Raw genomic sequence first — 15270 nt, forward strand, 5'->3', positions numbered from 1 at the left:
ATATCTAAATTTATAATTTTATTTATTATTGAAATAGAACATTAAAACATATCATGAACGAAATATATTATTTTAGTTAGAAATTTGAAATGTTATTATAAGTGATACAAGTTTTAGCTGATACACTTCAAAAATAAAAATAAATTAACTCATTGGTGAATCATTTGAAATTTGACGTAATAAAATTTAGATTAGACTTGTCTAATTATACCATTTAATAAGTAAATGAAATCAAGTAGCAAGAAATTGTCTCACTATAAATTAGTCTGTAAACTAAAGTATTAATGTCTTAATATTTGAATATAAAATTGACATGCTGCTATTATTAGTTATAGAAAAATCTACTTAATCATAATTATTAAATAAAATTATTAACTTTTTAAATATATTATAATTCTTAATTTATAGTCATTAAACTCGATGAATCTATATATATATATTGACTTCTAAATCTAATTTTTTTTTTATTTTGATACGTCTATTTAATTTTTGACATATTAAATTTTTATTTTGACACATGTGATGTATGATAGTTTTTTCTATTAATTTATTGATTAATAAGTTATATTTCTAATTAAATACTTATTCTAATTCTAAAAAAATTAAGATATTAATTATATTTTAATATTATATTAATTAATGAATAAATTTTTAATTGGATAACAATTTTAATTTTAAAAATATATCTAAATTATATTTTTAATATTATATTCAATAATAAATTAATTTTTATTATATAATAAATTTTTAATTCAAAAATAATAATATCAATTATATCGACATATTAATTCACATTATATTAAAATTAATTAATAAATATTTTTAGAATATTTTTATATTATTATACTAATAAATTTTTAAAATTATTTTAAATTTAAAAAAATATTAAAGATAACTAGTTTGCTATTATATTAAAATATTATTAATAATATTAAATATTTAATTTTTATTAAATTGTATCAATTAACTTGATTTTATAATTTAAATAATAATAACGACCGTGTAACGAATAAATAAACAACTAATATAATTTAAATTTATAAAATAAAAATAATAATTTAGTAAACTCATCTTACATTATTCGATAACAGAAAAACAAATTCACTCCGTCCAAAACTAAAACTAAAACTGAGTTGATTTAAAAAAGTGCAGATTTTATAATTAGTCATATTTAAATTATCTTACTAAATTGGCTTTAAAAAAAGATTTGATATTGGAAAGGAACAAACTATTCCCTTGAATTGTTTATAAGTAATTTAACAATTTTTTTATTATATATTATTCATAGATGAGAGAAGACCATGTGATCACTAACGGCAATTTACATGCCACAATATCATTTTTAATTTACAAGAGGGTTAAAAAGGAAGACAACAACAACAAAAAAAGGTAATAACAGATTGGATACTGATCGGTGGGGAGTGTCGGCGGCGGCGGAGAAGGAAGGCCTCTAGTAAGCAGGGCTGAAGCTAATCTTCGTAAACGCGACACTCATCAGTTTCAGGATTGTCCTGACAGAAATACTCGAGCGGATCTCGTTTCTCCAACTTAAGCCTGAAATCAGCCTTAGCTTGGCTGACCTCCTCCACCTCATCCCACGCCACCTTACACTCGTCGGAGGTCTGATCTCCCTCGCACACCTCCTTCGCTTCCATCACTTTTTTCTCTATCATCTCCGTCAGATGCTTCTCCCTCATCTGCGTCCCCTTGAACTTTGGTGCTCCTCCCATGGCTTCCACCCTCAGATTCATACCTCCCTTATTTTCAGTCCTCCTCTTTAAGCAAATTGACGAGTTTGTGAAAATGTTGCACGATCGTGGTAAGAAAGATGAAGAAGAAAGGATCGACGTGCCTCTTGCTGGAGCGCTTAGAACTGCCACTAAAGAATTGGACGCCATCTGATCGGGTCTCTGTCAATCGATCAACTGATTGAAGACTTCAATAGATTATAATAGATAATAACAAAGAAGGAAGATGCTGGTGTTTTTAATGGATATAAAGGCCTAAGGATACAAAAGTAATTTGATGCTTCGAGAGGTTGTCTCAACTGTCGCTGCGAATGAAATCGAATCAGCAAGTGTGCAAGTGCAACGGCCTTTGATTCTCCATAAATTACCTAAACGCCCCTATTAGTTTCCAACTTGGTTATAACACTGTATGTATATGGGTCCAACGGCCAGGCACAAACTGTTTGGACGGGCAGTGAGACAGTGGTGATTAAGTGGTAAATTTCAAAGACAGTTTTGCTTGATTGTTTGGCTTTTGTGACATAACTTTATAGCTTTCAAACGTTATCCACAACAACTACCAGCTTTGGAGATTACTAAATGACATATTTTTGGTGTCCTTTTTCTCTAGCTGTATTATCACCCCACCCACCCGTCTGTTTGGTAAGGCCAAAGGAGACCCACTTCTATTTTTATGGGCCACTTTTAATTGGAAAATAAACCCGGTTCCTGTGCTTTTCTGTGGCCCAAGTCCATACGCTCTCTTTTTTACTTTAATAGTTTACAATAAAAATTCAAACCCCAATATGGTAGGGCCAGCGCATACTTCCAACCCCAGGTTCTCCATAAAACTCAGAACAACGGCTACTTCTTGATTTCAAAATTACCTGACCTTGCTATCGGAGAAGAGAAGTCCAGAATAGGCGAAGGCAGTGAGTAAGTGATGGAAGATTTTCAGATGGATCCGGAGACACAGTTTCTTGCTTCCAAACAGGAGACAGGGTACGAATGGGAACTCTTCAAGGAAAATGTAAGGCCTTTAAAGAGAGGCCGTAACATTCGCCTCTTGAACGACTCCCTCAAATCACATACCGACAATCAACTCAAGAAGTCTCTTCTTGAGACTCGAAGGTATGCGCCCCCCTTCTTCTTCATTTTTCTTTTCAACTCTGTAACTTTCTCCTTTCTTTCTTTTTTTTTTTTTCTTTTTTTAATTGCATCTTCCCCTTTTATTTTCTCTCATTTCTTTTCTATTTTTCTTCAATGGTTTAGGAAATTGATTGAGGCAATTCATGAGTATAAAGGGGATGATCCTCTTTCTCCATGGCTCGGGTGAGTACCCTGCCTCCTTTTGTTGCTTCATTAGCCTAAGAGTTCATTGATTATTGTTTCAAGCAGGAGACGCTTCTGTTATACTTTCCTATTTTTCTTTTCTTTTACTCTCTTCTCTCTTTCTTTTCTTAGTCTTTCCCAGTACCAATGGCTTAGAGTTAAGGGTCTTGTTTGCTATCAAGAAGGGATTGCTTTTGAATAAGTTCTTGTACAAGCTATCTTGCTTTAATGTATAACAAGTCTAAAAATAAATCCTACTCACCCTAGGATTTATAACATATTTAATTTTGTGAACTGCCTAATTAATTAGGGAATACCCATTTTCTGTTTCTTTTTTTTTTTTTTTTGGTTTAATGCAAACTTCGTCATTCAAATCTGATTAGCATCTATTTAACAAATAATTGTATTTTCTTTTCTTTCTTAAATTTTGAAGGTGCATTAAATGGGTTCAGCAGTCATTTCCACCAGGTGGAGATTGCTCTGGACTAATAGTAATATATGAACAATGTGTGCGTACGTTTTGGGATTCAGACCGCTACAAGGATGATCTTCGCTACCTCAAAGTCTGGCTTGAATATGTAGGTTCTTTGATTCTTATCTTGCCCCCGCCCCCACACCCCCCCCCCCCCCCCCCCCCCCCCCCCCCTCCTCTCTGCTTGCTTATTTTCGGTGTCTATATGGGATTGTCTTTTCTCCGGTCTAGAGTTTCTGAAGACTGATTACGTAATGAAATGGCATGCAGGCTGAAAACTGTATTGATGCGGAAGTCATCTACAATTTTCTTGATGCAAATGAAATTGGAAAGTCACATTCTGCATACTACATAGCATACGCTTTACATATGGAGGCCAGATCTAAGATCAAAGCTGCAAATGACATATTCAATCTTGGGATTTCTAGGTAAGTCTTTCTTGCATTCTTTATTAAATAATCCATGTTTTTTTCATTAAATAAAACTCTATTGAGCCTAAAGGGAGAGCTCGACAATTTTTTTTTTTTGTTTTTTTTGCTCTTTTTCTCTGGACGACTCTGGATATGTAATATTATATATTGTTCTGAGGTTCGTACAGGTGTTAATAGCATACTAGTACAATTTTGGGCTCATATTTTAACTTGTCAGACAAATACCTATATAATGAGCTTCTTGTTATTGGTGGTTACATATACCGTGCTACATTACTAAATTAGCAGGTTCGTAGTGTAGATGTTCGCGGTCTTTGTTTGGAAGTGGGTTGGCAATCATTCTGATAAATGTCATATTGCAGAGCCACAACTATCCTGACCAGTAGTTATTCAGCTCGAGTGTTGCTTGTGATCATTACAGTTAAATTCTGTTTTTAACCAGTAAATTTTGGACCAATGACACAAAAAAGAGTCTACTGAGAATGGATGCATGTCATGGCTTACACTTTTTCTTAGATACGTTATTCCATCTCTGGCAGGCTTTTGTTCAGCGAAGAGTTGCCCATCTTTCAACATGTTAGATTCATTTCATTTTAGTTCCGCTATGCACTCAACTTGCTTGTCTGATTTGTTTCTGCTGTCACAGGGATGCTCAACCAATAGAAAAACTAAAGGATGCCTACAAGAAATTCTTCATTAGATCAATGAGTAGACCAAAAGTTGTGGAGGTATGTAACTGATGTCAAAAAAGTTGATTTGTTTTTACATAAATGATATATTCTTCTGGCTTGTTTCAATTTTTTAGGAGGACACTGGAGAAAATGATTTGCCAGCTCGAAGCTTTGGAACTGTGTTGTCCAGTGCACAGAATAGTAAGTTTCTCTCACTTTGTTCCACCGACTCATGTCTCTACATTCTAAAACATTGTTCTCATCTTCCAGGGAGGCAAAATACGGGGGATTATGATATCCACAGGAACAAATCGAAGCCAGACAGGTAAACCTATGGGATTCTGAGGTAGTTTTCATGGATTTGTGATAATTTTTTCTCCAAAATAAAGCAAACTAAGATAAATCACGTAAATCAAACAAATTAATAGTTTGTTGCATTCTGATTTGATTTGAAAGAGAAAAGGTAGAATAGATGGAAATGTGATAAAACTTTACTGGTTCCGGGGGAATATGTATGTGCACAGGCGAGTGCGTCTGCGTCTGTGAACAAAAACCAACAAACAGCTGCTTGATTTAGTTTAGTGTCTCCCGAGACAAAATAAGTGGTGATCCAGGGCTTTCTATTTAGCAAATCTTGTGCTCCATTATGGTTGCATCTATTTAAGAATCTGTAACTCGCGATTTTTCTTTCCTGCCATCATGAAATGTTGTCACATGATGTTACAATTAGCTAGCTACCAAGCATATATATCAGGACTCACTCCCTATTTGTTAATTTTGTAGGGCTCAAAGGAGTGCCCTTTCTATTTATAAAGATACAAATTCAGATGTCTTGCCGGGACATCAACCTGGCAAGTCAAAAACAGATTTCAATACTTGGCAGAATCTTGGAGCTCGAGCTGAAAGAAACAAAGAAAATAATGCTATACCTACCAAGTGGACAACTTACAAGGTGATATCTCCACAGATACTGTCCCACTTCTAGTTCTTGCCAGAAGTTAAAGTTTAACCTCATCTTTACATAGAACAATGAGAACATGTATAACCTTAAGAAAATGACTTGTTTCAGGTTCCTCAGAGACCCGGCCCTAGAGCAGGAGCAACAGCAAGTGCATGCATTGAAGTATTTGTTGACGAGGAGTGTGTAGAGTGAGTAATTCCTCGTCTCCTTTTGTCTCAAGTCAACTGTGACTTTGTTATATGCTGCTGCTTGATATTTCCTTCCCTGTCTGTTATCAAATTTCTTATCAGATCCGATAGGTCACATGGTGAAGGTGGCGGAAAGTCTTCAACTTTGCAGCTGAGAGATGGCGTAGACATGAAAAAGTAAGGGGTAGCTGCAACTTAATATTATTTTCAGTATCGAGTACAGCAGTGATGACCTATTCTCATTTCCCATCCTTTCACCGTGTGCAGGGAAACTGAGTTATTGAGGGAGAACCCATTACGAAATTTCCCTTCGAACAGCCTTCCAAGATGATTAGTGAATTGACAAGCACACTTGTCCAAGTGTCCACAATCACTCTCTCTCTGGCGTGGATCAGCTTTTATCTCTGAAGCTGGATGGATCTCTGTTGGGAAATTTATTTGTCATTTTGGATTTTTTTTTTTTTTTTTTAGCTGAAACTACGATTTAAAACTATTGATATGTGGAGGGTTACCCCAATGTTTTTATGTACTCCTTCTATTCCTAAAGATGGTCATTTTTTGATTACTAGTTAGTCAGCAGTTATAACAAATAAACCTTATTAATTAATATAGATGTTATCACATGTAATTAATTTGTATTTTCTATACTTTAAAATAGTCTTTTATAGTAAAATATTTTAGAAAAATAATGATAAAAAGTAATGGCATTAAGTTAAAAAAACTGTATCTTTTTATTGGTTATTTTGCTATTTTTCGTCCAATGCTGCTACTTTAGTCCACTGCTCTGCTCTTTGCAATATGTTCCTGAAATGAGGATTTTGGATGCCACCCTCTAGCAGCAGTGGCTTCGAGCAAAAACAGCAAGTGAGAGTTGCTAAGATCCATGAAATTAAAATTATGGAAAATGATTGGTAGAATGAGTCTAGTCTAAAATTATATTAAGTATGCACCAACAGACTAGCAATTCTCCAAATAAAAGTGTCAAAATCGTTAGCCTGGACTGGGCCTTAGTTGGGCTAATCTGGACCGTTTAACGTGAAGCTCGATGATCGTTGGTCAAAACGTTCAAAAAGTCAATAAACCTGAGGCTGAATCGAAACCATGAGGACGAATAGTCTTTACATTTTGTGACAGAGACTAGAAGCTTCCACAGTGCCTTTCCTTCCCAAATTTAGGTTTCTTCATATCAAATTAGGGTTTTTGGAACCTCGCTTCTTCTCATGAATTCTTAGGGCATTTGAACCTAGAGACGCACTTTCTCTACGTTTACTTTGGGATTCCACTCAAATTGTATTTAAAGAAAGCGTCGAATTCAATCGACCATGGCGGAGCACTTGGCTTCAATTTTTGGGACAGAGAAAGACCGCGTTAACTGTCCTTTCTATTTCAAGATCGGGGCATGCCGGCACGGAGATCGCTGCTCTCGTCTTCATAACCGCCCCACAATCTCTCCAACACTTCTCTTATCTAACATGTACCAGCGTCCTGACATGATCACACCTGGCGTGGACGCCCAGGGCCAGCCCATCGACCCTCGGAAGATCCAGGAGCATTTCGAGGACTTCTACGAAGATATTTTTGAAGAACTCGGCAAATTTGGCGAGATCGAGAGTCTCAACGTCTGCGATAACCTCGCCGATCACATGATTGGAAACGTCTACGTCCAGTTCAGAGAGGAGGACCAGGCTGCCGCTGCTTTGCAAGCCCTACAAGGCCGATTCTACTCTGGTCGACCGATTATTGCTGATTTTTCCCCTGTAACAGATTTTCGGGAAGCAACATGTAGGCAGTTTGAGGAGAATAATTGTAATCGGGGTGGTTATTGTAATTTCATGCATGTGAAACTGATTGGAAGAGATTTAAGGAGGAAGCTATTTGGAAGGTACCGTGGATATAGAGCGAGTAGAAGCCGGAGCAGGAGCGTGAGTCCATCAAGGCACAGGAGGGAAAAGAGTAATGATAGGCGTGAGAGAGACTACAGAGACCGAGATTACCGTGGGAATGGCCGTAGGAGTGGGGACAGACACGATAGAAGAAGACACGGTAGTCCCAGGCGGAGCAGGAGCCCTGTCAGGGAAGGTAGTGAAGAACGTAGAGCCAGGATTGAACAGTGGAACAGAGAGAGGGAGGAGAAGCTGTAAGACAGATCCCATTTTCGAGTTGTTACTATTTGGAGACATGTCTTTATTGGTAATATTTCTAGGCTCAGATTTTGTTTTATGCTCCTTGAAACTCAATCTGCTTCATTTGGAATTCTTTTGATTGTTAGGATTGTGGTGTCAGTAATCATGTCTGTTGAAATAGTAATTTACCACTGCTGGGTAGTTAGTTACTTATCCTCCTTGCTTAAATGCTTAATGGTTCTAATCTTCTACTTAGTTTTTTTGCTTTTCTTGGTATCTGGTTGTGGTGTTCCATGTAATTTATTTAAAGTTGAAGCTCTGGTTTATGTATTCTACTGGTAGTTCAATTCTCTTTGTTCTGATGGGCTCTTTGATGATAGAATTTATCTCTAGAGTAGGTTCGAACGCATGAGGTTTTTTTCCTTTTAAATTTCAAGTAACTAAATTGTTGGATCAGTAGTATCAGTTAGAGCCAAATCATTGATCCGAAATGAGCTAGTGCTGTACTGATGAGCAGCTATTATCAATTTAAATGGAAGTGAGTTGTGAACTTTGCGGAAGAAACATTTGATTGTGAAGGTCCTTTTCCTTCTCTTCTCCATCTGGAGACCCAGGGATGGACATTAGATTCAATAAGAAATCTTTTGCTGTTTTGCATTTTATTCATGAGGTTCCTTATCAACCTTGTCTGTTGACTTAGATAAAACTCTGCTGCTGTAGGCTAGAGTTGGCTTTGCACCCGATTCTTTAAGATGAAACTGCAGCGACTTGGGTGAAATTTTACTTCTGTAGGATAGAGTTAGTTTTGCACCCAGTTCCTTAGGATGAAAGCTGGTTTAAGTGACTTTGGTTATTTTCTATTGGGATTTTGAGTTCTAGTCACACCAAGAAATCTTCAATTTGTTGCAGAAGATGTTTGGTAAATAAGACAACTTATCACATGGATTCTGTAAACCAGGAAAGCTTTTTTCAGAAGTAGTAGAAGATTTATGTCTGGATTTTGTTTTAGATGGTCGGAAGAAGATCAAGGTGCAATGAGGATAGCTGCATTTTAATAATTTGATTGATTATGTTGCCTCGGAGAAAATTCACAAGACGTTTGATTTCTTTTTTTATATGGTTCATACTTTTCTTTTTGTGATTTGGATGTTGAATAGTCCCAAATGCTGTATAGGAGATCTAGCAAAGTCAGACAACCTGAGGCTTATATTATCTACTACTAGTTAAGATACCCCCTGACCAATATTCAGGTGCTTGTGTTGACTCTGAAAAGGTACTTAAGAAAGTGGTTCTAAAATTCTTAAAAGTGTTTTATCTAAAGGAGAAGTACTGAAAACATATTGACTTATCATGTATTTGAACACACCACCCTTCTTTAGTTAGTTGTGTTTAGCATAGGTGTCAATTAGTTTAGCTTTTGGATCAAACCCATTCTTTCTTTTAATTGTATTATACGGTCAAGTCCCTCATCTCTCATTAACTATCAAGGGAAAACTTAGTTTATGTGTGAAGCATGCTGCCGTTTTCTCTTGACTATTTTTTTTTCTCAGTACTTATTTTTGGTACAGTTGATCGTTAAGAAGCCACTGAAATCAATGCCAAATTCTTCAATAAGATGAGTTGTTAGCAGCCTTTGTAAGATCATGTTTTTCCATATGTTTCCTTGCGCTTTTCAACTGCTAAGGTTCTAATGCATTTGAGAACAATGCCTTTTTCCTTGTGTTGTTTTTGTAGCTAGGCAATGTTAGTATATGATGGCTTGAAGAAGTTAGCCTACATGATTTTACTGCCAGCGGTTGAGTATTACTGATAAATGGATTCTGGTTTTGCCAACAACTTCTATGTATGGTTTTTTTTCCCTTTGGGTCATGGTAAGGTTCTGGTTGGACAGGGGGTTTTAGGTAAGCAGACTGTTATGTCGCAATAAGCAAATGCTTCAACCATTCTGCATTTGAACATTGCATTCATGATCATAGATGCCCTATCCTTTGATAACTCTGTCTGCTCTTTAGCACTCTCAATATCATGATTGGACCTGCAAGCAACTTCCTTAGCGCAGTGTGTAGGTGAGGTAGTGAAAAAAGAGTTGCAGTGAAAGTACAACCTGGAATTTGGAAGTTCTACGCTCTTCTTTGAAAGTATATTATTTTATATGCTTGCCTTTCCCTTGCACAAGACACAGTAATATCATTGCTTATTTTTCTAATGGCTTGTCCAAATATGCTTTTAGGGCCAGTTTTGGATCTCTAAATTGGACTAGCTGAAAAAAATGGTGGTAAAAAAAAGGTCATTGTTGTCCTGTTTGTGTATGAATTTGTGCCTTTGTCCTAATTCTCCCTGAGGGTTAAAGTGTTTTGATGCTATTGAATTTTCTCCCTTTTTCTTTCTTAGTGAGGAACTGATATTTCAAAGGAGTCTTTCGAGATGATGGATGATCCAATGATTCAAAACCCAACTGGTAAAAAAGAGACTTCTTTCTTTGATCTGATTGAAAAGGACTGGATTGTGCAAAGAGAGATCGCCATTACTTGCTTTGCAATTTGTAACCAAGAATTGGGTTCCGCATGCCGGACATTTGTTGGATGAGTCATTATGTTGGGGTTTCCATCCATAAATGGATGAGGACAGCTAGTTGAGATGGAGTTGGTGCTCTTTGCCATTGGATTGTATGATAGGCTAATGCAACTATGATGTTCTGAAGTGCATTCGTGGTTAATTTTTGTTTCTTATGAGTTATTCAAAAAAATAATTGATCGTGTGATTTTAGCAGGTAACCTTGACAGATTCTTAGCTACAGACAAGGCGACGAGCTTTTTGTTCTACTTTGTTGTGTATTATGCTTTGTTATGTCATGAAGTTTTGGAATGTAGGCAATTTACTATATGATGATTAGCTTAAAACAAGTTATGCACTTGACACCATTTTAACAGATTGATCTCTATGAGTTATTTAATCAAGCACTTTGTAAGCATTAAATAAATAAAAACCAGCAGCAAACAGTGTAACATCCAAATGCATCAGGGGAACGAAATTGCATTACTATTCTTTCATAAAATAAAATTGACCTCATTTTTTTTCATCGTAAGTAACAGGAGATACCAAAGCACATTACCTTGAAATTACGTTAGTCCAAACTGAAACGACCGAGAATTACACCCCAATTGTCCATTGCCCAATCAACTGAGCATTTGAGGGTTGAGAAAATCACTCACGCTCTTAACTATTTCTTCCTTATCCAACTGGAATCTAGGTTCAAAAATTCCTTTACTTTCATCCATGTTTTCAAGTATTTTAGGAAAATCTAATTCTAACTTACTAAAAGCACTTGATATACCATTGCTCCTCTAAATAAATAATTAGAAAAAATAAAATAAATTCAACCACATGATTGTCAATTGTTTAACAAATTCAAACACCAAAACATAATTATCCCCATATAAAATAAAGCTTATTATAGTAATATAAACATCTTCAACAAATTTTTGTCATTTAGAAGAGTTAGAATTATTGTTAACACATCTTAAATAAAAATAAAACATTATTATATTTTTATAAAAAATTATAGAATGAATACAAAATTATTTGTTAATTTATTTGAAAAAAAAAAAGAGAGAAGTAAATTCAAATTAGATATTATTCGTAAAAAAGCGGAATATGAACATTTTTTGCTATTTATTTGGTGCCAATACGCAATTTATTATGTGCAATTCAAATTCTAATCATTGGCCTGAAAATTAGTGCTTGATACTTTCTTTCTTTTCTCCTTTTCTTTTTTCGTTTTATGACTAATCAAATTATAGTCGAATCCATTGGTTGATTATTTATTTAAATTACTAATATTTTACAATCAAGAGTATCTATTTGTACCAATGGTCAATTTTTAAAGGTTTTAAATGGATTTATTTTATTTAAATTTTTTTAATTAATTAACTGAACGAAATAATCAACCAAGGTTTCAACGTAATACTCATAATTAGTTATTTATAACATCTAACTTGCAATTACCAGAGAAATTTTTCTTAATTTGTTTGTTTTTAGAACATTATTGGGGCATTGCCTCTTCATTATTATTGATAAATATTTTTCCTATAAAAAAAAAATGATAACAATATCTAAGAGGAAAACAAACTAATTGCTAAAAAGGTAAATATTATATAAAAGTTGTAATATGCGTGCTTAAGTCTAATTTAACAAAGTATAGTAAAAGTGGTAAAAGGGAAAATAAAAAGGTACGAATCTGAAGGAGTAACAAAAAAGAAAAAGTTTGACGAGGGTCGGAATTGCACATTCTAGTGTTTCCCGCGTGTAAGAGAAGGATAGTGTCCAGTTGTCCTCTGGACGTGTTTCTATTGGTCGAGTGATGGCATCGCAATGTTCTACGGAAGCAAGAATCATCTATTTCTCGAAGATAATAAAATTCGTGGAACTGCATTATTATCACCCACGTGTCACAAGCTGCAGAAGTGGGATATACAACTACGTGGGCCCTTTTACACGTGTTCGGTTAAAGATAAGTGAAAGCGCGTCGCGTTTACTTATTCTTAAAGGAATTGAGCACGCATTCGTACTTCCGGCCAGCTTCCCCACAAGACGAATATATATGTGGTGGTTGCGAGTTGTGGGAATTATAGCTCGTTTTAAAGGAGAAAATGATAAATCCATTCACTCTGTTTGTTCTTATTATCTAATTTGTAAAATATGTCTTTTCAAATTTGGTAGCAGTTTTATCTCTTCAACTCTAGTTTATTGTATTTAATTAGTATAAATTATGGAGGATACAGATGACATACTTGAGAGTGTGAATTTCGATAGCCTAGGGCAAATTGATTGGGACAATCTGTTCGACGACAATTCGCCTCTTTTGGTCACCGAATCATCATCTTCGCCGGAGAATTTCTCAGACTCTTCTCCTGATTCAGTATCTTTATGGATCGATCAGGTCGAGAACATGTTGATGAAGGACGACGACGTTTTAGCTTCTGCGCAGCCATCTCAGCATTTTTCCGAAGGTTTTTTAGCTGACTTACTGGTTGATTCTCCTGCCGATGGCTCCGTTGATCTCTCCACCGACAAGGACTCTATTGTTTCTCCCGATAATGGATTTGGTGGTGCTTCTGAGACGGAAAAGGAGGGGGAGAAGATTCTCTCTAATAATGAAGCTAAGGTAGATAACGATAGTGAAGATCCCGATGATCCTGTCTCTAAGAAAAGGAGAAGGTACCTGTAATTTATTTATTTCCTTTAAACTCCTAATTAATATTCGAAAACGAACTTCTTTTTATTTTCGATTTCTTTTTTTCAAAATTAACCATGTTCGTGATTATTGGATGTTGATAATTATATGTGGAATTAGGCTCTGGTGTTGGATATGGAATCTTATTAAGATTAGGGCTCATGTTTCTACTTGCTTGCAACACATAAAAGCATGGGCTTGTGACATAATTTTTGGATGTTAGGGTGCTTAGTTATAATTCTCTAAATTTGTGTTTCTGGAAATGCTGTTTTTTATGCTGTGGCATTTTAATGATGAATGTTTATTTCTGTTCAGCAAATTATGTGGATAATAATGGAATACATAGACAACTCTGTTGTTTTAATGTTATTGTTTTCTGAGAAAATGGTGTTAGTTTTTTATTAGCTCTGAAAAGAAATGATACCATGTTATGGGCAAACATCTTTTGAGGATTGAGAGAAATAATATTTGGTGTGATTTTACAGGCAGCTGAGAAATAGGGATGCAGCTGTTAGATCAAGAGAAAGGAAGAAGATATATGTGAGGGATCTGGAAATCAAGAGTAGGTATTTGGAAGGGGAATGCAGGAGACTGGGGCGGTTGCTTCAGTGTTTTGTTGCAGAGAATCAAGCTCTGCGTCTTGGTTTACAGAAGGGCAATGCATTTGGTGTTACCTTGGCCAAGCAGGAGTCTGCTGTGCTCTTGTTGGGTATGCATCATAAATTATTTTGCTATGCTTCTCTTATAATAATTATTTGTTAATCTCGCTAATCAGGAGAAGAGGAAGAATTTTTTTTTTTTAAGTTGGATTTTTTTTTGTTAGCACAGAACCTGCCAGAAATCTTTAACAAGTATCCAAATATCATAATTTCACTTAATTTAACCCATTGAATATAATTGAGACGTCCTTATAATTGTGAAGCTAGGATGTTAGGGAACTTGTGCTCACGTTCAATGCTCTGCTTCTTCTGCCAGATAATTCAGAATTTAGTAATGAGCAAGGCTTTTTTGGAGTTCATTGGACTTTGGGATGCCAAAATCTAATGGTTTATGTTTTGTATTGTTTATCATTGAACAGTGGCTTTCTGAATGTTAAATGACTTGATGTTTGATTTATGTTTTGTTACTTTTCAGAATCCCTGCTGTTGGGTTCCCTGCTTTGGTTCCTGGGCATCATGTGCCTATTCACTCTGTCCGCAATGTCACAGTTAACTCTGGTGGCAGTTCCACTCGAAAACGTGGGAAAGAAAGTTCCAGAAAGAGGAGCAGGAAGTAAGATGTTTACTTCCTTGGCGAATCAATCGTTTGTAAACAGTAGAAAATGTAAAGCTTCAAGGACAAGAATGAAAGCGGAATCTGTCTTTATTGGAGTCTTGGTGTGAGACTTTTTTCTTCATGTCAGATGCGTCGATCGGTCTTGTACCATGAGTTTTGATGGAATATAAATAAGCAAATATGTTGGTGGGCGGATTTAATGAGAGGAAGGCAGTAATATTGTTACCCAGAAATCTCTTTTATTATTATTATTATTATTTAAATGTGTTGTTTGTTCATTGTTTTGGCTTTATATTTGAAAGCTAGAAGTTAGATATTCCAAACCCCTTCTTTTGGAAATGCATTTGAATTCTCAGCCCTCCATCTATGGTGCAAAAATGCTGTTTCAGATTAGGTCATATGTTCCTTTTGTTTAATGAGATTTGCCAGCTTCTAAGGGAAATGGTTGAGATTCTTTTAATTACAGAAAAAGGCAACCATTAAAATATACACCGCCCGAAACTTGGACTTAGTTGGAATATGGAGAAATTATAGACCCGTAATGTTTGTGGTTTGGTACCACAATGAGACTCGATTGTAATGGAATACTTGAAAAGACTAGAATTAGGTGATATTGTCTCACTCTTTTTATTTATTTATTTTTCGTTTTCCTTTGTTTTTTATTCTTCCAATTCCCACCTTGTGAATCTCTTTTCCTCTGTAAAACGGAGAAGTTAAAAGACTGTAGTTGTATAATGTAAGAGACCCAGGACCTGAGTGAAACAGGTACTTAGATATAAGCACGGAAAATAAGACAATAAGCCAAATTTCGCCCCTAATACATATGATACCAGAAAGCTATCCTAATGTGGCAACAA

The 15270-nt window shown here is 35.4% G+C and overlaps 4 protein-coding genes across 15 annotated transcripts; 3 read left to right on the plus strand and 1 right to left on the minus strand.

Annotated features, from left to right (window-relative positions):
• Positions 1–1241: 1241 nt before the first annotated feature.
• On the minus strand, positions 1242–1898 carry LOC8269956 (calvin cycle protein CP12-3, chloroplastic). Its single transcript, XM_002510697.4, has one exon. The coding sequence runs from the start codon at positions 1896–1898 to the stop codon at positions 1470–1472; it is 429 nt and encodes a 142-aa protein (XP_002510743.2). The 3' UTR covers positions 1242–1469.
• A 765-nt stretch (positions 1899–2663) lies between these two features.
• Positions 2664–6347, plus strand: LOC8269955 (mitotic spindle checkpoint protein BUBR1). Its single transcript, XM_002510696.4, has 11 exons — positions 2664–2858; positions 3000–3059; positions 3493–3637; positions 3802–3959; positions 4609–4690; positions 4768–4834; positions 4904–4958; positions 5417–5585; positions 5703–5782; positions 5885–5959; positions 6050–6347. Exons 1-11 carry the CDS (start codon positions 2671–2673, stop codon positions 6111–6113), a joined length of 1143 nt encoding a protein of 380 aa, XP_002510742.1. The 5' UTR covers positions 2664–2670; the 3' UTR covers positions 6114–6347.
• A 531-nt stretch (positions 6348–6878) lies between these two features.
• LOC8269954 (splicing factor U2af small subunit B) lies at positions 6879–10834 on the plus strand. Of its 12 annotated transcripts, XR_001535343.3 has the most exons (5): positions 6879–7972; positions 9474–9540; positions 9640–10043; positions 10136–10191; positions 10297–10834. XR_001535343.3 is itself a non-coding variant. In XM_015720309.3 (2 exons), the coding sequence occupies exon 1, from the start codon at positions 7105–7107 to the stop codon at positions 7921–7923; it is 819 nt and encodes a 272-aa protein (XP_015575795.1). In that variant the 5' UTR covers positions 6879–7104; the 3' UTR covers positions 7924–7972; positions 9474–10834. The 12 variants fall into 12 exon arrangements, 5 of the variants coding, with proteins under 5 accessions (XP_015575795.1, XP_015575808.1, XP_015575814.1 ...); XR_007214698.1 differs by having other exon boundaries at positions 9640–10191; XR_007214699.1 differs by having other exon boundaries at positions 10136–10834.
• Positions 10835–12480: 1646 nt separating this feature from the next.
• LOC8269953 (bZIP transcription factor 60) lies at positions 12481–14691 on the plus strand. Its single transcript, XM_002510694.4, has 3 exons — positions 12481–13122; positions 13624–13847; positions 14273–14691. Exons 1-3 carry the CDS (start codon positions 12674–12676, stop codon positions 14518–14520), a joined length of 921 nt encoding a protein of 306 aa, XP_002510740.2. The 5' UTR covers positions 12481–12673; the 3' UTR covers positions 14521–14691.
• Positions 14692–15270: the final 579 nt, after the last annotated feature.

This window comes from Ricinus communis, chromosome 2 (genome assembly GCF_019578655.1).
Source record: "Ricinus communis isolate WT05 ecotype wild-type chromosome 2, ASM1957865v1, whole genome shotgun sequence".
Taxonomy (NCBI): domain Eukaryota; kingdom Viridiplantae; phylum Streptophyta; class Magnoliopsida; order Malpighiales; family Euphorbiaceae; genus Ricinus; species Ricinus communis.